At 41.6% G+C, this 23,137-nt stretch overlaps 1 protein-coding gene and 1 long non-coding RNA gene across 3 annotated transcripts in view; both read left to right on the top strand.

The window, feature by feature from the left end:
* Nucleotides 1-566: 566 nt before the first annotated feature.
* Nucleotides 567-7,426, top strand: LOC149976609 (uncharacterized). The gene is made up of 2 exons (XR_016487181.1): nt 567-728; nt 7,198-7,426. It is a non-coding gene; the product is annotated as an uncharacterized LOC149976609 (long non-coding RNA).
* Nucleotides 7,427-9,342: 1,916 nt separating this feature from the next.
* The window catches only part of LOC110491674 (serine/threonine-protein kinase tousled-like 2), a 31,398-nt gene continuing 17,603 nt past the window's right edge, over nt 9,343-23,137 (top strand). For both annotated transcript variants that reach the window (XM_021565297.3, XM_021565296.3), the window contains exons 1-3: nt 9,343-10,101; nt 14,639-14,721; nt 22,349-22,420. In XM_021565297.3, the coding sequence (XP_021420972.1) occupies nt 14,644-14,721; nt 22,349-22,420 (150 nt within the window). In that variant the 5' untranslated portion in view covers nt 9,343-10,101; nt 14,639-14,643. The remainder of the gene's footprint in view (nt 10,102-14,638; nt 14,722-22,348; nt 22,421-23,137) is intronic.

Below are 23,137 nucleotides of genomic sequence, written 5' to 3'. Positions count from 1 at the left end.
CGTCTGTGTTCATGTAACTAGAGCCATCTGTATACAATAATTTTCCCTATTCCAATGCTGTCTCTTGCAAATCAGGTTTAGGTTTTAGAGTACTCTGATCTGGGTCACATCTATGCGATTCACCCTCCCCATGCATTAACGACGCAGTATTCAAAGCACCAATCTTTAAAAAATGTAGATTTTCCCCATTTAATGTTAACTTCCATTTTGTCCATCTTGCACTAGTAGCACGTGATTTTGTGCTGTTCACTATGGTTGCTACTGCATGTGGAACATACACATCTACCTTTTTACCCATCGTAATGGAAGCCGTGTTATGCAACACCATTTCAGTCGCCTGTACCACCGTAAGGCATGGTGGCATTCCTTTTGCCACCGAGTCTAGCGATTTACTCCAGTACATTACTTGTCTCTCTCCACCCCCATGATTTTGCGTAACCATCATGCTACTATGTCCCTCTTGTTCATGAACAACATTTTTAAAATGTCCTTTTAAGTTTGGCAATCCCAATGCTGGCACTTAACCCAATTGCTTATTTAACTCGACAAACGCGTCCTCACATTCCTGGGGACCCTTCCCCCTTTTCCGCCAACTCTGTAAGTGGCTCAGCAATTTCAGAGAATTACAAAATAAAATGTCTAACAAAATTGAAACTCCTAAAGTTATCCTGGACGTGCGAGGAGTGTTTGGCCGTGCCAAAGAACGCGTGGTTTCTACCCAATCCCAGGTAATTTGTATCTTGCCCTCAAAAATCGAAAACCCCAAATATGTTACCTCTTGCTTTGCTAGTTGTGCTTTCACATACGATGCTATATGACCATGTTCCGCCAAATAGTCTACCAACGTGGTGAGGTCTCGCATATAAATGTCTTCGTCTTTCGACGCTAATAACAAATCATCCACGTATTGTACCAACACAGAACCTACAATAGACACCTTTTTTAACGATTGTTTCAATGCAAAATGATACCATGTGGGACTATTTGTAAATCCCATCGGTACTCGGTAAAACGTGATCAAAACGTCTTCCATCACATAGAAACTGTAATCTCTATGAACCACTTATCGATCGAACAGAAACTATACACCGCTAGGTGAAAGTTCCATTCTTGCTAACCTCAAAACAATTAGTTGTTGCTCTTTTGAAAAATATGCAAACTCTTGTATAGCGGCATATCCTGCTAATGCAGTAGGTTCCAGTATCACCTTACACTCATTATTCCAATGTCCGATAGTCCCACATCTAAAACAGGGAGCTGTCTCCTTACGCTCTGTTTTTCACTACGTTTCTTAGTCATCTCTGCCATTGAAACTATAGTTAGTGCTTTTTTTCTATGGCCCTATTAACCCCTCGAGGTGAGGCGAGGTGAGCGGAGTCATATTCCACTCTCAAAAAACATCGTCTTGAATTAACTCTACTACCCCCGCAATTATCGTTTTGATTACAGGGTTCAAACCCGTCATCAAAGCAGAAGCGCAAATTCTATCAATACACTTCTGTTCGCAGTCCTTCTGTGTTAGTGTACGGGTGTTACACTTTCTGGGTTTATCATTATGCATTTTCTGTTGATAGAATGCTGTCATCAACACTGGTATATTGAGGTTTTGATTCTGGTTTTATGTCCTTGTGCCAAGTCATAATTGCCTCCCTGAATTCTTTATTTGATTTGAATTCACCGTCAGCAAGAAAATGTTGTCCAATTTTATCTAATTTGCTAAATTTTTCCATATTCCAGCTGAATTGGTAGAATGCGTGTGCACTTATTTTAGCGCCTCCATGGCTTTATTAAATTCCCTATCTCTATATTACAGGGATCAACGAGTCCGTTTGTCGCCATATCAATAGTTATTATTCCCTGAACACTCCCGACGGTGTTCAGGTTATTTTAGATTTCTTCATTCCCGTCTATAATACACACATTCTATTAACTATTTTCTAAGATAGCACTACACACATCCCCAGATAATAATTAATTGGTCAGGGCACTTAATACCTTGTTTTATAACCAATACCATAGTGTCTGCGAATCTATTACTGGAGAATATGGACAGGACTTTGTCTTATTCCAGTACTTCCTCAAATATCACTATTATTGATAACCCACATCATCTCTCATGCGCCCTCTCCCCATGACTTGGCACAAGGACATACAACCAGATTCAAAGCCTCAATATACCAGTGTTTTGAAGTCAGCATTCTATCAACAGAAAATGCATAAACCAACCTCTTTCACACACACTCTGTGCTCTCACGGCCACTGTTACTGGGCCTTTTGCCCTTCTTACGGGTCTATATACTGTTACACTATTGTTTTACCCTCCACAGGATTACCCTGTTCAGGACATCCCCTCTCTCTATTAGATTTTACCCTCCACAGATCTATTCTGCTCGGGACTTGCTCGCTATAAGACTTACCCTCCACAGGATCTATCCTGCTCGGGACTTACTATATACTTATATGGCTACTACAACTAGGCTCTCACCCCCTTGTAGTTTATGCAGGGAACCAACCCCGCTGGTATTTTCCCCATAGGACTTAACCTTCGCAGGTTCTAACCTGTGCGGGCTTACCTTCCGGGACTCACCCTATATTAATAGTAAATCACAGGTATTAACCCACTGGGATTTACTATGGACTTTATAGTACTAGCAGGAACCAACCTACTAGGGAGTTACCCCCTAGGACTTACCCTACAGCCTGTATGAGTTTACCTTCCGGGACTGACCATTTACTATAAAGTGACGACCGGTCGTTCCACAATGGGCCTATAGAATTAACTTTGGCTCTCCAGGTCCGTATCCCATAATTAGTTCAGCCAACGATTCTCATCTCCCTAAGATGTCAAAAAGAGTGGAAACAGATATAGGAATTAGCCTACCTTGTTAGTAGCCAGCTCTGCTCCACTGATCTGGACTCTTTGGTTTGACTACAAATCGTGTTGAACTCCTGGCAAGCTCACCATCTGTTAGGTTCTTATTTTTCAGAGTAAATAACTCACGGACACTAGAGAAGCTTTAACCAAGTTAAATTCTTCCCAAAGGTTCAGTACAGCTGTATTCAGACACCAAAACATTTCTCCATCACAGTTATATACATCCTACTTAAGACACGCCTTCTCTCCAATCCTTACATCTTATGGTTCAACAGAAAGAGGGTAACAGGATACCAAACCCTTTTTACTCCCTTAAGGGACTCAGTCCTCACCTCCGGACCTCAACCCCTCCATCAAATCCACAGATGTCCATCTGTCTCCCCTGATTCAACACGGTGCTCTGCTCCCGTCCCCAAACACGTTCCAACATACTCCAAAGCTATCTGTCTTTCTACAGAGGCCCAGTCTCTTTCTCCTTTGATTCTATGCTTTTTTCCCTATCATTTATTTAATATCTCAATGTTCAAAATGCCAAATCCTACATTAGGAAGAAATGGTCTTCACACAGTTCTCAACAAGCCAGGCGACCCAAAATGCTGCATATTTGTATTTATTTATTTAACCTTTATTTAACCAGGTAGGCTAGTTGAGAACAAGTTCTCATTTGCAACTGCGACCTGGCCAAGATAAATGTACAGGTAGAGATATTGGTGTGCAAAAGAGCAGAAAAGTAAATATAAACAGTATGGGGATGAGGTAGGTAAATTGGGTGGGCTATTTACCGATAGACTATGTACAGCTGCAGCGATCGGTTAGCAGCTCAGATAGCAGATGTTTGAAGTTGGTGAGGGAGAGAAGTCTCCAACTTCAGAGATTTTTGCAATTCGTTCCAGTCACAGGCAGCAGAGAACTGGAACGAAAGGCGGCCAAATTAGGTGTTGGCTTTTGGGATGATCAGTGAGATACACCTGCTGGAGCGCGTGCTACGGGTGGGTGTTGCCATCGTGACCAGTGAACTGAGATAAGGAGGAGCTTTACCTAACATGGACTTGTAGATGACCTGGAGCCAGTGGGTCTGGCGACGAATATGTAGCGAGGGCCCGCCGACTAGAGCATACAGGTCGCAGTAGTGTGTGGTATAAGGTGCTTTAGTAACAAAACGGATGGCACTGTGATAAACTGCATCCAGTTTGCTGAGTAGAGTATTGGAAGCTATTTTGTAGATGACATCGCCGAAGTCGAGGATCGGTAGGATAGTCAGTTTTACTAAGGTAAGTTTGGCGGCGTGAGTGAAGGAGGCTTTGTTGCGGAATAGAAAGCCAACTCTAGATTTGATTTTAGATTGGAGATGTTTGATATGAGTCTGGAAGGAGAGTTTACAGTCTAGCCAGACACCTAGGTACTTATAGATGTCCACATATTCTAGGTCGGAACCATCCAGGGTGGTGATGCTAGTCGGGCGTGCGGGTGCAGGCAGCGAACGGTTGAAAAGCATGAATTTGGTTTTACTAGCGTTTAAGAGCAGTTGGAGGCCACGGAAGGAGTGTTGTATGGCATTGAAGCTCGTTTGGAGGTTAGATAGCACAGTGTCCAAGGAAGGGCCGTAAGTGTACAGAATGGTGTAGTCTGCGTAGAGATGGATCAGGGAATCGCCCGCAGCAAGAGCAACATCATTGATATATACAGAGAAGAGAGTCGGCCTGAGAATTAAACCTTGTGGCACCCCCATAGAGACTGCCAGAGGACCGGACAGCATGCCGTCCGATTTGACACACTGAACTCTGTCTGCAAAGTAGTTGGTGAACCAGGCAAGGCTGTCATTAGAAAAACCGAGGCTACTGAGTCTGCCGATAAGAATATGGTGATTAACAGAGTCGAAAGCCTTGGCCAGGTCGATGAAGACGGCTGCACAGTACTGTCTTTTATCGATGGCGGTTATGATATCGTTTAGTACCTTGAGCGTGGCTGAGGTGCACCCGTGACCGGCTCGGAAACCAGATTGCACAGTGGAGAAGGTACGGTGGGATTCGAGATTGTCAGTGACCGGTTTGTTGACTTGGCTTTCGAAGACCTTAGATAGGCAGGGCAGGATGGACATAGGTCTGTAACAGTTTGGGTCCAGGGTGTCTCCCCCTTTGAAGAGGGAGATGACTGCGGCAGCTTTCCAATCCTTGGGGATCTCAGACGATATGAAAGAGAGGTTGAACAGGCTGGTAATAGGGGTTGCGACAATGGCGGCGGATAGTTTCAGAAATAGAGGGTCCAGATTGTCAAGCCCAGCTGATTTGTAAGGGTCCAGGTTTTGCAGCTCTTTCAGAACATCTGCTATCTGGATTTGGGTAAAGGAGAACCTGGAGAGGCTTGGGCGAGTAGCTGCGGGGGGGGGGGCGGAGCTGTTGGCCGAGGTTGGAGTAGCCAGGAGGAAGGCATGGCCAGCCGTTGAGAAATGCTTGTTGAAGTTTTCAATAATCATGGATTTGTCAGTGGTGACCGTGTTACCTAGCCTCAGTGCAGTGGGCAGCTGGGAGGAGGTGCTCTTGTTCTCCATGGACTTTAGTGTCCCAGAACTTTTTGGAGTTAGAGCTACAGGATGCAAATTTCTGCCTGAAGAAGCTGGCCTCTGCGTGTATTGGTTCCTGACTTCCCTGAACAGTTGCATATCGCAGGGACTATTCGATGCTATTGCAGTCCGCCACAGGATGTTTTTGTGCTGGTCGAGGGCAGTCAGGTCTGGAGTGAACCAAGGGCTATATCTGTTCTTAGTTATTTTTTGAACGGAGCATGCTTATCTAAAATTATGAGGAAGTTACTTTTAAAGAATGACCAGGCACCCTCAACTGACGGGATGAGGTCAATATCCTTCCAGGATACCAGGGCCAGGTCGATTAGAAAGGCCTGCTCGCAGAAGTGTTTTGGGGAGCGTTTGACAGTGATGAGGGGTGGTCGTTTGACTGCGGATCCGTAGCGGATACAGGCAATGAGGCAGTGATCGCTAAGATTCTGGTTGAAGACAGCGGAGGTGTATTTGGAGGGCCAGTTGGTCAGGATGACGTCTATGAGGGTGCCCTTGTTTACAGATTTAGGGTTGTACCTGGTGGGTTCCTTGATGATTTGTGTGAGATTGAGGGCATCTAGCTTAGATTGTAGGACTGCCGAGGTGTTAAGCATGTCCCAGTTTAGGTCACCTAACAGAACAAACTCTGAAGCTAGATTGGGGGCGATCAATTCACAAATGGTGTCCAGGGCACAGCTGGGAGCTGAGGGGGGTCGTAGCAGGCGGCAACAGAGAGAGACTTATTTCTGGAGAGAGTAATTTTTTTAATTAGTAGTTCGAACTGTTTGGGTATGGACCTGGAAAGTATGACATTACTTTGCAGGCTATCTCTGCAGTAGACTGCAACTCCTCCCCCTTAGGCAGTTCTATCTTGACGGAAAATGTTATAGTTGGGTATGGAAATCTCAGAATATACCCTGACTGTGCTTACACTGAACGCAAGAGAAGTGACACAATTTCAGACACCGCATTGATTATATGCAACGCAGGACAAGCTAGTTAAACTAGTAAGATCAACCATTTGTAGTTAACTAGTGAATATTTTAAGATTGATTGTTTATTATAAGAAGTTTAATGCTAGCTAGCAACTTACCATGGCTCCTTGCTGTCTGCACTCACGTAACAGGTGGTCAGCCTGCCACACAGTCTCCTCGTGGATTGCAATATAAATCGCCCATAATCGGCATCCAAAAATGCAGATTACCGATTGTTATGAAAACTTAAAATCGGCCCTAATTAATCGGCCATTCCGATTAATCGGTCGACCTCTAGTTGAAACCCAAACAAAAGAGCGAGGAGTACCTCAAATAAATAACTCAAGCGCACAATGATTATCACACAGGACGAGACCCATAATAATCTGCACAATCCACAAGGGCACGAAAGCCCAAAACACACAGCATAGGTACTCACACGCACCAACGGACATAGTAACAATAATCGACCCCACCATGGTGAACAAAGGGCACATATATACAAATACAATCAGTGGGAATAGGGGCCAGGTGTGCGCAATGAAAGTTCCAGAGGGATCCATGACACTTCGCACCCAATAGGACACCCCCAGCACCTCCACCATCCCCATCCAAGATTCCTCAACCACAAAACACAATAATGATAATAATAAATAGAAACTAAATAAAAAAAAATATATACCAAGAGATATATATGTATATATATATATACACACACACACACGTACAGTACATATACATAAAACATATTCACAGGACACTCAACTTCCCTCTTATCTCTTTTCCTACATCAGATATGCAGGTGACATTTCCACCTGGATGACAGCACATAATCAGCAAGACGGAGATGCTCTTCATCCGAGGGAATGCCTGCCCATTCTCAGATGTTAGATGATCGCATGTCATTTACATTCCAGCCCTTGTCAGCTCCAGATTTGTATTACTTTTCTGCTGGAATCCCTGCATTCTCAGATTACCCTCTGTTAATCTCTATACTGTAATCAATAAAGTGTTTCAAAATGCTGTACTTGTATTAACATATATGCTCCGATCATTCCTGAGAGAGAAGGGGTGTAATATCTCCAGATGGGCGTGTGGTACCCTTCCTCACACATGCCAACAAGATGTTACTTCTTGTGGGGTCTTTGCCTTGAAAGTAAGTATGAGAGTATAAGTAATGTACAATGAACCTACTGAAAGTATACTGACTAAAAGGCAAAACAGAACTGTCATTATATTATATTATAGCTGTGTCGTTGTATAGTTGCGAATTAGAATCTTAAGTGTTACATCATTTTGTTGGGGAAAACTGAAATGCCCATCAAATGTTTTCCCCAGTTTGCTGAATGTGTTCTGAAGGAGTAGTCGATTGTAGTAGTAGCAGTCACTCTCCTCCAAAACACTGGTATGTTACATCTTTAATTTAATATAATTGTAGATTTAAAAAAAAAAACCTTGAAAGATCTGTATAAATGTTATCTTTGATCCAACTTCTGACTAGATGGCCACTAAAACACATGTATTTAAATAATTATGTTACAAGAAACCTATACTATTCCCTTGTTCCCTGTTCCCTATTCGGCAGGCAAGAAAATAATAGCCCTGCCGAAATCCTCCCCACTTCTAATTTTCCTTCATTTTGAGGCTAGAGTCAAATACTTTCTGTGGCACACATCAGTCAAATACTTTCTATAGAAAAAACTTCACGTAGGCAACCGAATATAATAATTAATGTACGTGTGTTATATTAAACATGAGGAGGAAGTAAAATGTAGGCAAGCAATAAACATTTCAGAACAATTACCAGTCGAATAAGACATGGAAGACAACGCATTTTGGCAAAGATATTTATTTATAGACTAATACACTTGAAACAATAGCCAGACCGAAAACTGCAGACATTACTAGTGCATCCCCAACGACCAAACCGACACAAATAAAATGAAACGCAGCCGAACGTGATCAGAAATCTTAACGAGCAAGCAATCCGCAGCAATGAAGAATTGAGTGCGTGCGCGTTCACAAGAGGGGAGGGGGGGGAGGGGGGGGGGGGGGGGCTTATAGACACAACACCGTTATTAATATTATGGAAAAATGAGTTTCACAGTCCGTCACTCACAACCCGCCAATTCAGTCATTGAGTCTGAAATAAATTCTTCGCTAACAAGTATTTCCATGTGCTTACACGATTGATATTATTGACTGTCATGTTACCTAAATTATATCAACAGCGAGTATATGTTTAAACCGTTACTGTAGCTAAAACACCTACACGCTTCAAGGAGCCGGCAAGTTAACGTTACATACAACAACGTTGTCCAGAGTGAATAAAGATCACTTCCAGTGAAGAAGATGACAATGCAATAAACATAACTGATTACAATACAAGTCTAGAATGACAGAAAATACTAAACAATTGGTCATGTCTTATCCGATAATTTACCTCGCTTTCACTGTAAAATTGCTAGCTACGTCCAAATTCGCAGTTATGTTTATTTGAACTAATAGCACAAACTGCGAGAGCATCGAGTTAAGGAATTCAGAAGGGGTGTGGGTGGCATTGATGGAGTTCGATGCGGCATGAGTTTGTGCTATTAATACTGGGTTGCCGCTCAGTAGTGGGAATAGTCCATTCTGTCTGGACAGGCGAGCATTGAGCAACATCATTATTGACATCGTTATGTAATCCAGGAACACTTTGACAGAGCTCAGGCATATTAAATCACCCTGTAGTACGGCCCACTACAACTTCATTTTTTGAATGCAAACTGCAACCACTCTACTATGGGTTTGGGTTGTGCGCTCTCTTGGGCAGCGTTTACACAGTCAGACCAATTTAGATTTTTTTCCCCCCACTAATTGGTATTTTAAGCAATGACATTAGACATTATTAAATCGGATTTTTACCAGAGCTGATCTGATTGGTCAAAAGACCAATTAGTGAAAAAAAATATCAGAATTGGGCTGCCTGTGTAAACGCAGCCAGTGGCTCCCCCTCCCTGTTCTATTCAGACCGAACAAATTGCATCACACTTGTTGTTTACATTGCATAAACAGTCTCAGAATCTAATTGATCTGACTGAATTTGGTGGGAGTTCGGGGTCATGTCCGCAGCAGACTGTCGATGCGAGGTAGCTAGCACACCCTGTCTGTCGAGCACGCAGATGGATTTAGTCCACCCATCTCTGGTCTTTCATCGATGACTCGCGAATGCTAGCTAATTGTGTAGCTAATTCAATCTAATGTTAACCAATTTATCGCAAGAGAAACAAGTTAAAGTTTTATTATTTCAGCGGCAGATGAAGAATTTCGACATTCAATCGCCAAAACAAATTTCATATTAATTAAACTTAAAAAAAAAAAAATATTTACCAAAGAAGAAAGGCCCTTTCCAAAGAAACTACAACAACAACCCTCGAGCTGGGAGTTGCTTGTGCATGGGCTACAGCCTGCAAGGCGGGCTTGGAAACCCCGAGGATTCTCGGCCTCCTGGTGTTCCGAGGGAAAGAGAAGTCACCTGAAGTCAACAGATGGACAATGCTGAAGTGGACGTTTTTTGGGGGTGTTTAAGTGTAGGGTATTTTTGAGAGACAACGGGATATCAGCAGCTAGTTAACTTCGCTATCGCCTGAGCTCGAGAGACTGAAAGACCCCCCCCCCCCCCCCCCCCACGGACCTTGCAAGCGATAGCGCTACAGGTAAACAAAGTTGTTTCGACTGACTACATACGTTAGCCAGCCTCCTCAATAACTAACTATAGATAGCCTAGCTAGCTATTAAAGTAGTGCTTTAGACAGAGTAACGTAATTATAACTACTAGTAGCCAAATTTAAGTAGTAATACTTTTTTTCCATTCCTACAATCAATATGTGGCTGTACTAGCTGGTGTTAGCTAACGTTATGTATTATAGCTAACTAGAGTACTGACTTGGTTAGTTAACTTAACTAACTTACCCACAAGTTACGGACCTGGCTGAGGTTCGTTAGGTTAACCGTGCATTGGAAACTGAAATCTCAGATCTAGTTAGTTAGCCTAACTAAGAAAATGGCAAATGCTATACACAGCAGACCACCACAGTGCCACACCATGCTGTCTGGTGTGGCACTCGCATAGTCTATGTGAGTGCCACACCAGACAGCATCCTCAGACAAAATGTAGTGGCGATAATGTCATACATTGCTTTGTCAATCTTATAATGATTAGTTTACCATAATCTCTCGTGGACAGGTGCATTTAGTTGACACAATCGAGCATCTGACGCAATAACACGATATTTTAGTTCTGGGTTTGAGAGTACCATCTAGGTAACTATATAGTTATCAAACTAACTACATAACTTGTATGCATGTTTGAGGGTGAAGAGAGGGTGAGTGGATGTTCTAGCTACATGCAGTACCAGTCAAAAGTTTGGACACCTACTCATTCGAGGGGTTTTCTTTATTATTTTTTACTATTTTCTACATTGTAGAATAATAGTGAAGATATCATAACTATGAAATAAGAAAAACCCTTGAATGAGTGTCAGTTTTTGACTGGTACTGTATGTTTTAAGATTATTTGTCTTGGATACATTTTTAGCCAGGTGGATCATAACAGATTAGAGCGTGTTTAGACAATAAAACATTAGTCAGAAGAAATTTGCCCTCAAAATTATCTTGGGCACAGGGCCACAAGAAATGGTTTGTTGAAATCTCAACGGTAAACAGGGTTGCCAGTTGTAGCTAACAATTCTAATCCAATGACCATTCAAAACCTGCCCAAAGGGGCTGATAACGAGCTAAATTGCCACATTTTATACAATAATTGTTTTCCCATTACGTTATTGAGCCAGTTAAGGAATACCAACGTAACTTGTACCTACTTTAGAAGCAAAATTAGGTTTTCATCAAAGTTATAATTCTTGTGAACTGACATGACATAATATACTAATTTGAGTATATCGCAAGAGAAAAGATCATTCACCCCGTTTAAACTCACCAGGTCATTTTCCATCAATGGTTGTTGATTTAACTCGTTTCACTGCTATGATCACTGCACTGCTATGATCACTGCTATAATTAAGCAATAAGGCATGAGGGCGTATGGTATGTAGCCAATATACGATGGATATGGGCTGTTCTTAAGAATGATGCAATGTGGTGTGCCTGGATACAGCCGTTAAAAATATATAATAATGTTAGGCTATTTTCTGGCAATTGTGACAGATGTTGAGACTACAAACAGTTATAAATGTCCTATTTTGCGAGATTGACTTGTCATTTCAATAGGCATAGGCTACAGGCAAAAATCTGGGTGTATGATTGTAATTCAACTTTGCCTTGGTTTGCTTAGATGCAGGTAGCCTACAGCCCTTGATAGGCCTACATCAGTCTACAGTAACCCAGGCAAGATGTCAACTGAATGATCTATCAGCCTGCTTAGTCCAAATTAAGACTCATTTATTCAACATTAATAGTTTGGCGATTTCGATGTAAGAAATGCTTGTTTCCCAATAGCAGCCTGCTGGAATAGGCTGTGGATGGGGTTGTAATTTCAATCGCTGAATTAAATGTGAATGATATGTTTGATCTGAATATGCTTGTCAACAGCAGCCAGTATTTAGATTTGATTTTTTACCTGTAGCCTATTTGGACTGTTAAGTCAATCTAATGCCTTCTAACAATTGCAGATAGAGCTTTGATAACTTCCAATTTAATTAACTAAACATGGTTGTTAATAATTGCATAATAACACAAGGCGAATGTAATATTACTCTCAAGTTATAGGCTATTTATTAAATCAGCTTGATAGCTCCAGGTAGGCTACACAAGTGGCACAAATTGATTTGCTAGGACTCGTCATGTCAACATTTTTATTGTTTCAAATGATAGCCCTGCTCACCATTTCACTCAGCAACAGCCTCACCGCCTGATAGTCAGCAGCAGCATGTCACAGTGAAATATAAATATACAGTGCCTTGCAAAAGTATTCGGCCCCCTTGAACTTTGCGACCTTTTGCCACATTTCAGGCTTCAAACATAAATATATAAAACTGTATTTTTTTGTGAAGAATCAACAACAAGTGGGACACAATCATGAAGTGGAACAACATTTATTGGATATTTCAAACTTTTTTAACAAATCAAAAACTGAAAAATTGGGCGTGCAAAATTATTCAGCCCCTTTACTTTCAGTGCAGCAAACTCTCTCCAGAAGTTCAGTGAGGATCTCTGAATGATCCAATGTTGACCTAAATGACTAATGATGATAAATACAATCCACCTGTGTGTAATCAAGTCTCCGTATAAATGCACCTGCACTGTGATAGTCTCAGAGGTCCGTTAAAAGCGCAGAGAGCATCATGAAGAACAAGGAACACACCAGGCAGGTCCGAGATACTGTTGTGAAGAAGTTTAAAGCCGGATTTGGATACAAAAATATTTCCCAAGCTTTAAACATCCCAAGGAGCACTGTGCAAGCGATAATATTGAAATGGAAGGAGTATCAGACCACTGCAAATCTACCAAGACCTGGCCGTCCCTCTAAACTTTCAGCTCATACAAGGAGAAGACTGATCAGAGATGCAGCCAAGATGACCATGATCACCCTGGATGAACTGCAGAGATCTACAGCTGAGGTGGGAGACTGTCCATAGGACAACAATCAGTCGTATATTGCACAAATCTGGCCTTTATGGAAGAGTGGCAAGAAGAAAGCCATTTCTTAAAGATATCCATAAAAAGTGTCGTTTAAAGTTTGCCACAAGCCACCTGGGAGACACACCAAACATGTGGAAGAAGGTGCTCTGGTCAGATGAAACCAAAATTGAACTTTTTGGCAACAATGCAAAACGTTATGTTTGGCGTAAAAGCAACACAGCTGAACACACCATCCCCACTGTCAAACATGGTGGTGGCAGCATCATGGTTTGGGCCTGCTTTTCTTCAGCAGGGACAGGGAAGATGGTTAAAATTGATGGGAAGATGGATGGAGCCAAATACAGGACCATTCTGGAAGAACCTGATGGAGTCTGCAAAAGACCTGAGACTGGGACGGAGATTTGTCTTCCAACAAGACAATGATCCAAAACATAAAGCAAAATCTACAATGGAATGGTTCAAAAATAAACATATCCAGGTGTTAGAATGGCCAAGTCAAAGTCCAGACCTGAATCCAATCGAGAATCTGTGGAAAGAATTGAAAACTGCTGTTCACAAATGCTCTCCATCCAACCTCACTGAGCTCGAGCTGTTTTGCAAGGAGGAATGGGGAAAAAATTCAGTCTCTCGATGTGCAAAACTGATAGAGACATACCCCAAGCGACTTACAGCTGTAATCGCAGCAAAAGGTGGCGCTACAAAGTATTAACTTAAGGGGGCTGAATAATTTTGCACGCCCAATTTTTCAGTTTTTGATTTGTGTCCCACTTGTTGTTGATTCTTCACAAAAAAATAGTTTTGTATCTTTGTTTGAGCCTGAAATGTGGCAAAAGGTCGCAAAGTTCAAGGGGGCCGAATACTTTCGCAAGGCACTGTGTATATATAAAAATGTAAAATTATTGAGAAATGCCATGGTGTGCGCTGTGAAACTTATAAGTAGCCCAAAAACCCGTAACCTGCGACCAATACATTTTCCTAAGTACTCCAATTTTGCAGTAAAACTGCTAACATAGCAACCCTGACGGTAGAGTTAATTTTACATGGCCTGGTGCCCCGGGAGGACCAATGGAATGTTCTAAAATGAACAAACTCCGCTACCTGGGGCATCAGGCCATGTCAAATGAGCGCAATTAAATTGATGGCCTGCACATGCGCAGTTCGGTGCGAGACTACCATTAGACCCAAAGACATGTTTCTGCGCATGAGCTTAGCAAGCCAACGTCTCCATGACATCACCTACAAGTGTGATCGGGGATTCATATTCGAGAAGCAGCTTCTGCCTATCTTCATACTGTACAGTCTTTTATACCAGTGTTTTCGTCATAATACCCATAAAACCTAGCGGTCAAATGCGGAAATGGGTCCAATGGTTTTTTCAAAATACATTTTTCCCATAGGGGAGTTTAGTACTTACAACAAGGTCTTTTTCATGAACGCTTTCCCTAGCTTGATGTTTTGACAACCGTGTAGTTGCTAGACGGAAGCCACTCCTCAGTAAATGCACATGACAGCCTGCTTAGAGTTTGCCAAGATTCTCTAGTCTGATGAAACCAAGATTGTACTCTTTAACTAACACATTCTCTCTCCTCTCCGTAGACACGATGGAAGAACTGCACAGCCTGGACCCTCGGCGGCAGGAGCTGCTTGAGGCTCGCTTCACAGGAGTCGGAGTGGCCAAGGTCTGTCTCTCCATTCAATTGTGTCTGCATCCATTCTGTGTGTGTGTGACAGTGCTGCCCTGGCATCCAGTTTGCATTTTATCAATCATCAGCTGTCTCAGCAGCACTCTGTGGCAAGACACTCCACCGGTCACACACATGCACACCCACCCACCAATGGAATAGTCAGCAAGACAAGGAGCCCACACTGCTTGATGTTACCAAGGGCCAGTGTTGCTAATTAAAGTTCACTCCAACCCCAAATTAATAGGGGAGACAGACTTGTACCATATTAAGTCACACCTACTCATTGTGTTTTAATTTATTTTGTTTTATTTACTATTTTCTACATTGTAGAATAGTACTGAAGACATCCAAACTATGAAATAACACAAGGAATCATGTAGTAACCAATAAAGTGTTAAACAAATCCAAAATGTATTTGAGATTCTTCGAAGTAGCCACCCTTTGTCTTGACAGCTTTGCACACTCTTGGCATTCTCTCAACCATCTTCACCCGGAGATGATTTTCCAACAGTCTTGAAGGAGGAACCACATATGTTGAGCACTTGTTGGCTGCTTTTCCTTCACTCTGCGGTCCAACTAATCCCAAACCATCTGAATTGGGTTGAGGTCGGGTGATATCTGGAGACGAAGTCATCTGATGCAGCACCATCACTCTCCTACTTACACAGCCTGGAGGTGTGTTGTGTCATTTTTCTGTTGAAAAACAAATGATAGTCCCACTAAGCACAAACCAGATGGGATGGCATAATGCTGTGGTAGCCATGCTGGTTAAGTGTGCCGAACACACCACCACCTCCATGCTTCACAGTGGGAACCACACATGCAGAGGTCATCCATTTACCGACTCTGCGTCTCACAAAGACATGGCGGTTAAACCAAAAATCTCAAATTTGAACTCATCAGACCAAAGGACAGATTTCCACCGGTCTAATGTCCATTGCCCGTGTTTCTTGACCCAAGCAAGCCTCTTCTTATTGGTGTCCTTTAGTAGTGGTTAATTTGTAGCAATTCGACTTTGGAGGCCTGATTCACGCAGTCTCCTCTGAACAGTTGATGTGTCTGTTAGTGAGGCTCGGTACTCTAATGAACTTATCCTCTGCAGCAGAGGTAACTCTGGGGCTTCATTTCCTGTGGCGGTCCTCATGCGAGCCAGTTTCATCATAGCGCTTGATAGTTTTTTGCGACTGAACTTGAAGAAGCATTCAAAGTTCTTGCAATGTCCGGCATTGATTGACCTTCATGTCTTAAAGTAATGATGGACTGTTGTTTCTCTTTGCTTATTTGAGCTGTTCTTGCCATAATATGGACTTGGACTTTTACCAAATAGGGCTATCTTCTGTATACCACCCCTACCATGTCATAACACAACTGATTGGCTCAAACACATTAAGAAGTAAAGAAATCCCACAAATTAACTTTTTAACAAGGCAAATCTGTTAATTGAAATTAATTCCAGGTGACTACCTTATGAAGCTGGTTGAGAGAATGCCTAGAGTGGGAAACACTGTCAAGGCAAAGGGTGGCTACTTTGAAGAATCTCAAATATATTTTGAATTGTTCAACACTTTTTGGTTACTACATTAATCCTGTGTTATTTCATAGTTTTGATGTCTTCACTATAATTCTACGGTGTAGAAAATAGTAAAAATTTAGAAAAATCCTTTATTGAGTAGGTGTCCAAACTTTTGGCTGGTATGTACAGTGCCTTGCGAAAGTATTCGGCCCCCTTGAACTTTGCGACCTTTTGCCACATTTCAGGCTTCAAACATAAAGATATAAAACTGTATTTTTTTGTGAAGAATCAACAACAAGTGGGACACAATCATGAAGTGGAACGACATTTATTGGATATTTCAAACTTTTTTAACAAATCAAAAACTGAAAAATTGGGCGTGCAAAATTATTCAGCCCCCTTAAGTTAATACTTTGTAGCGACACCTTTTGCTGCGATTACAGCTGTAAGTCGCTTGGGGTATGTCTCTATCAGTTTTGCACATCGAGAGACTGAAGTTTTTTCCCATTCCTCCTTGCAAAACAGCTCGAGCTCAGTGAGGTTGGATGGAGAGCATTTGTGAACAGCAGTTTTCAGTTCTTTCCACAGATTCTCGATTGGATTCAGGTCTGGACTTTGACTTGGCCATTCTAACACCTGGATATGTTTATTTTTGAACCATTCCATTGTAGATTTTGCTTTATGTTTTGGATCATTGTCTTGTTGGAAGACAAATCTCCGTCCCAGTCTCGGGTCTTTTGCAGACTCCATCAGGTTTTCTTCCAGAATGGTCCTGTATTTGGCTCCATCCATCTTCCCATCAATTTTAACCATCTTCCCTGTCCCTGCTGAAGAAAAGCAGGCCCAAACCATGATGCTGCCACCACCATGTTTGACAGTGGGGATGGTGTGTTCAGCTGTGTTGCTTTTACGCCAAACATAACGTTTTGCATTGTTGCCAAAAAGTTCAATTTTGGTTTCATCTGACCAGAGCATCTTCTTCCACATGTTTGGTGTGTCTCCCAGGTGGCTTGTGGCAAACTTTTTAAACGACACTTTTTATGGATATCTTTAAGAAATGGCTTTCTTCTTGCCACTCTTCCATAAAGGCCAGATTTGTGCAATATACGACTGATTGTTGTCCTATGGACAGAGTCTCCCACCTCAGTTGTAGATCTCTGCAGTTCATCCAGAGTGATCATGGGCCTCTTGGCTGCATCTCTGATCAGTCTTCTCCTTGTATGAGCTGAAAGTTTAGAGGGACGGCCAGGTCTTGGTAGATTTGCAGTGGTCTGATACTCCTTCCATTTCAATATTATCGCTTGCACAGTGCTCCTTGGGATGTTTAAAGCTTGGGAAATCTTTTTGTATCCAAATCCGGCTTTAAACTTCTTCACAACAGTATCTCGGACCTGCCTGGTGTGTTCCTTGTTCTTCATGATGCTCTCTGCGCTTTTAACGGACCTCTGAGACTATCACAGTGCAGGTGCATTTATACGGAGACTTGATTACACACAGGTGGATTGTATTTATCATCATTAGTCATTTAGGTCGACATTGGATCATTCAGAGATCCTCACTGAACTTCTGGAGAGAGTTTGCTGCACTGAAAGTAAAGGGGCTGAATAATTTTGCACGCCCAATTTTTCAGTTTTTGATTTGTTAAAAAAGTTTGAAATATCCAATAAATGTCGTTCCACTTCATGATTGTGTCCCACTTGTTGTTGATTCTTCACAAAAAAAATACAGTTTTATATCTTTGTTTGAAGCCTGAAATGTGGCAAAAGGTCGCAAAGTTCAAGGGGGCCGAATACTTTCGCAAGGCACTGTATGTATGTATGTATGTATGTATGTATGTACAGTTGAAATAGGAAGTTTACATACACTTTGGTTGGAGTCATTAAAACTCATTTTTCCACCACTCCACAAAATTTCTTGTTCACAAACTATAGTTTTGATAAGTCGGTTTGGACAAGTAATTTTTCCAACAGTTGTTTACAGACAGATTATTTCACTTATAATTTTCTGTATCACAATTCCAGTGGGTCAGAAGTTTACATTCGCTAAGTTGACTGTGCCTTTAAACAGCTTGGAAATTCCAGAAAATTATGTAATGTCTTTAGAAGCTTCTGAAAGTCTAATTGACAACATTTTGAGTGAATTGGAGGTGTACCTGTGGATGTATTTCAAGGCCAACCTTCAAACTCTGTGCCTCTTTGCTTGACATCATGGGAAAATCTAAAGAAATCAGCCAAGATCTTAGAAAAAATTGTAGACCTCCACAAGTCAAATCAAATTGTATTTGTCACATACATGGTTAGCAGATGTTAATGCGAGTGTAGCGAAATGCTTGTGCTTCTAGTTCCGACAATGCAGTAATAACCAACAAGTAATCTAGCTAACAATTCCAAAACTACTACCTTACAGACACAAGTGTAAGGGGATAAAGAATATGTACATAAAGATATATGAATGAGTGATGGTACAGAGCGGCATAGGCAAGATACAGTAGATGGTATTGAGTGTAGTATATACATATGAGATGAGTATGTAAACAAAGTGGCATAGTTAAAGTGGCTAGTGATACATGTATTACATAAAGATGCAGTAGATTATATAGAGTACAGTATATACATATACCCTACATTATTCATCTGATATGTATGTAAACATTATATTAGGTAGCATTGTTTAAGTGGCTAGTGATATATTTTACATTTCCCATCAATTCCCATTATTAAAGTGGCTGGAGTTGAGTCAGTGTGTTGGCAGCAGCCACTCAATGTTAGTGGTGGCTGTTTAACAGTCTGATGGCCTTGAGATAGAAGCTGTTTTTCAGTCTCTCGGTCCCAGCTTTGATGCACCTGTACTGACCTCGCCTTCTGGAAGATAGTGGGGTGAACAGGCAGTGGCTCGGGTGGTTGTTGTCCTTGATGATCTTTATGGCCTTCCTGTGACATCGGGTGGTGTAGGTGTCCTGGAGGGCAGGTAGTTTGCCCCCGGTGATGCGTTGTGCAGACCTCACTACCCTCTGGAGAGCCTTGCGGTTGTGGGCGGAGCAGTTGCCGTACCAGGTGGTGAAACAGCCCGACAGGATGCTCTCGATTGTGCATCTGTAGAAGTTTGAGTTCTTTTGGTGACAAGCCAAATTTCTTCAGCCTCCTGAGGTTGAAGAGGCGCTGCTGCGCCTTCTTCACAATGCTGTCTGTGTGGGTGGACCAATTCAGTTTGTCTGTGATGTGTACGCCGAGGAACTTAACTTACCACCCTCTCCACTACTGTTCCATCGATGTGGATAAGGGGGTGTTCCCTCTTCTGTTTCCTGAAGTCCACAATCATCTCCTTAGTTTTGTTAACGTTGAGTGTGAGGTTATTTTCCTGACACCACACTCCGAGGGCCCTCACCTCCTCCCTGTAGGCCGTCTCGTCGTTGTTGGTAATCAAGCCTACCACTGTTGTGTCGTCCACAAACTTGATGATTGAGTTGGAGGCGTGCGTGGCCACGCAGTCGTGGGTGAACAGGGAGTACAGGAGAGGGCTCAGAACGCACCCTTGTGGGGCCCCAGTGTTGAGGATCAGCGGGGTGGAGATGTTGTATCCTACCCTCACCACCTGGGGGCGGCCCGTCAGGAAGTCCAGTACCCAGTTGCACAGGGCGGGGTCGAGACCCAGGGTCTCGAGCTTGATGACGAGCTTGGAGGGCACTATGGTGTTAAATGCCGAGATGTAGTCGATGAACAGCATTCTCACATAGGTATTCCTCTTGTCCTGATGGGTTAGGGCAGTGTGGTTGAGATTGCATCGTCTGTGGACCTATTTGGGCGGTAAGCAAATTGGAGTGGGTCTAGGGTGTCAGGTAGGGTGGAGGTGATATGGCCCTTGAATAGTCTCTCAAAGCACTTCATGATGACGGAAGTGAGTGCTACGGGGCGGTAGTCGTTTAGCTCAGTTACCTTAGCTTTCTTGGGAACAGGAACAATGGTGGCCCTCTTGAAGCATGTGGGAACAACAGACTGGGATAGGGATTGATTGAATATGTCCGTAAACACACCAGCCAGCTGGTCTGCGCATGCTCTGAGGGCGTGGCTGGGGATGCGTCTGGTTCATCCTTACGAGCAATTTCCAAATGCCTGAAGGTACCACGTTCGTCTGTACAAACAATAGTATGCAAGTATAAACCACGCAGCCGTCACACCGCTCAGGAAGGAGACGTGTTCTGTCTCCTAGAGATGAACGTACTTTGGCACGAAAAGTGCAAATCAATCCCAGAACAACAACAAAGGATCTTGTGAAGATACTGGTGGAAACAGGTACAGAAGTATCTATATCCACAGTAAAACAAGTCCTATATCGACATAACCTGAAAGGCCGCGCAGCAAGGAAGAAGCCACTGCTCCAAAGCCGCCATCAAAAAGCCAGACTACGGTTTGCAACTGCACATGGGGACAAAGATAGTACTTTTTGGAGAAATGTGCCCTGGTCTGATGAAACAAGAATTGGTTTGGCCATAATTACCATTATGTTTGGTGGAAAAATGGGGAGGCTTGCAAGCTGAAGAACACCATCCCAACCGTGAAGCACGGGGGTGGCAGCATCATGTTGTGGGGGTGCTTTGCTGCAGGAGGGACTGGTGCACTTAACAAAATGGATGGCATCATGAGGGAAAATGATGTGGATATATTGAAGCAACGTCTCAAGACATCAGTCAGGAAGTTAAAGCTTTGTCACAAATGGGTCTTCCAAATGGACAATGACCCCCAAGCATACTTCCAAAGTTGTGGCAAAATGGCTTAAGGACAACAATGTCAAGGTATTGGACTGGCCATCACAAAGCCCTGACCTCAGTCCCATAGAAAATATGTGGGCAGAACTGAAAAAGCGTGTGCGAGCAAGGAGGCCTACAAACCTGACTCGGTTACACCAGCTCTGTCAGGAAGAATGGGCCAAAACTTATTGTGGGAAGCTTGTGGGAAGCTACCCGACACGTTTGACCCAAGTTAAACAATTTAAAGGCAATGCTACCAAATACTAATTGAGTGTATGTCAACTTCTGACCCACTGGGAATGTGATGAAAAATAAAAAAATAAAAAATCATTCTCTCTACTATTATTCTGACATCTCACATTCTTAAAATAAAGTGGTGATCCTAACTGACCGAAGACAGGGAATTTTTACTCTGATTAAATGTCAGGAATTGTGAAAAACTGAGTTTAAATGTATTTGGCTAAGGTGTATGTAAACTTTTGACTTCAACTGTATGTATTTGTGTGTGGTTTAATTGTGTGATACTCATTTAGTTAACCTGTCTTACACACAGTGCCTTCAGAAAGAAAGTTAAAAAACGTTGGAGAAAGTTAAACATGTTTTTAGAAATTTTTGCAAATGTATTGAAAGTGAAATGCATAAATATCTCAATTACATAAGTATTCACACCCCCGAGTCAATACATTGTAGAAGCACCTGGCAACAATTACAGCTGTCTTTTTAGGTTAATCTCTAAGAGCTGTGCTCATGTGGATTATATAAAATTTGCCCATTATTCTCATAAACATTCTTCAAGCGCTGTCAAATTGGTTGTTGGTTTTTGCTAGAAGACCATTTTCAGGTCTTGTGATAGTTTTAAGTAGATTTGAGTCTAACCTTTAACTAGACTATTCAGGAACATTTACTTTTTTTTTTCTAAAGCAACTCGTGTAGATTTTGTCTTGCATTCAGGTTATTGTGCTGTTGAATTAATTTCCCAGTGTCTCGTGGTAAGCTGACTGAACCCGGTTTTCATGTAGGATTTTGCCTGTGGTTATAGCTATGTTCTGTTATTTTCATCCTAAAAAAACTATATTCCTTGCCGATGACAAGCATACCCATGGCATTATTCAGCCAACACCATGCTTGAAAATATGACCAGTGGTACTCAATGAAGTGTTGTTTTGGATTTGCCCCAAACATAATGCTTTGTATTCAGGATGAAAAGGTTATAAAAAATAAATAAGAAATACATTTAAAACTTCAGTCTAACACAACAAGATGTGGCTAAAGTAAAGGGGTCGGAGTACTTTCTGAAGAAATTGCAGGACAGAAGGGTTTAGCATCCATTTTCTTGTTGACCAATGTATTGTTGTTTCCTCCAGGGTTCGGGAATAAATGAGTCGTCCAACCAGAGCCTGTGCAGCGTGGGCTCTCTGAGCGACAAGGAGCTGGAGGTCAGTATGACTACATGCGTGTGCCAGGGGCGGCCTTATTTCTAGTATAGCAGATTGGCTGACTGTCATTCATGTTCCATTCACCCAGCTCAATGTAACGTCGATAAGTTTAGGCTACTACATGATACTCTAATGTTCCCTATACCCATCATGAGGTCCCTACAACAGGTAGAGAGAAACATTTGAGTAATCCAGGCAGCGACACATTCAATACCACTTTGCACACTCTTCCCTGCATCTAGCTGGTCTAGGGTGTAATCATTAGTCCAACAGTTTGAAGGGAAGTCAATGTACCCAGAGGGGGACGAAAACTAGCTGTTCTCCGGCTATATTTAATTATATATTTATTTATATATATATATTTATTTATATTTATTTATATATTTATTTATATTTATTTATTTATATATTTATTTATATATATTTATTTATATATTTATTTATTTATATTTATTTATTTATTTATTTATATATTTATTTATATATATTTATTTATATTTATTTATTTATATATGTATTTATTTATATTTATTTATATTTATTTATATATATATTTATTTATATTTATTTATTTATTTATATTTATTTATATATTTATTTATTTATATATATATTTATTTCTATTTATTATTCATATTTATTTATTTATATATATATATATATATATATATATATATATATATATATATATATATATGTGTATTTATTTATATTTAT

The sequence above is a fragment of the Oncorhynchus mykiss genome, chromosome 16 (genome assembly GCF_057628025.1).
Source record: "Oncorhynchus mykiss isolate SJ-2025 chromosome 16, ASM5762802v1, whole genome shotgun sequence".
In the NCBI taxonomy this organism is placed as follows: Eukaryota; Metazoa; Chordata; class Actinopteri; order Salmoniformes; family Salmonidae; genus Oncorhynchus; species Oncorhynchus mykiss.
This window is presented reverse-complemented; position numbering and strand designations above follow the sequence as displayed.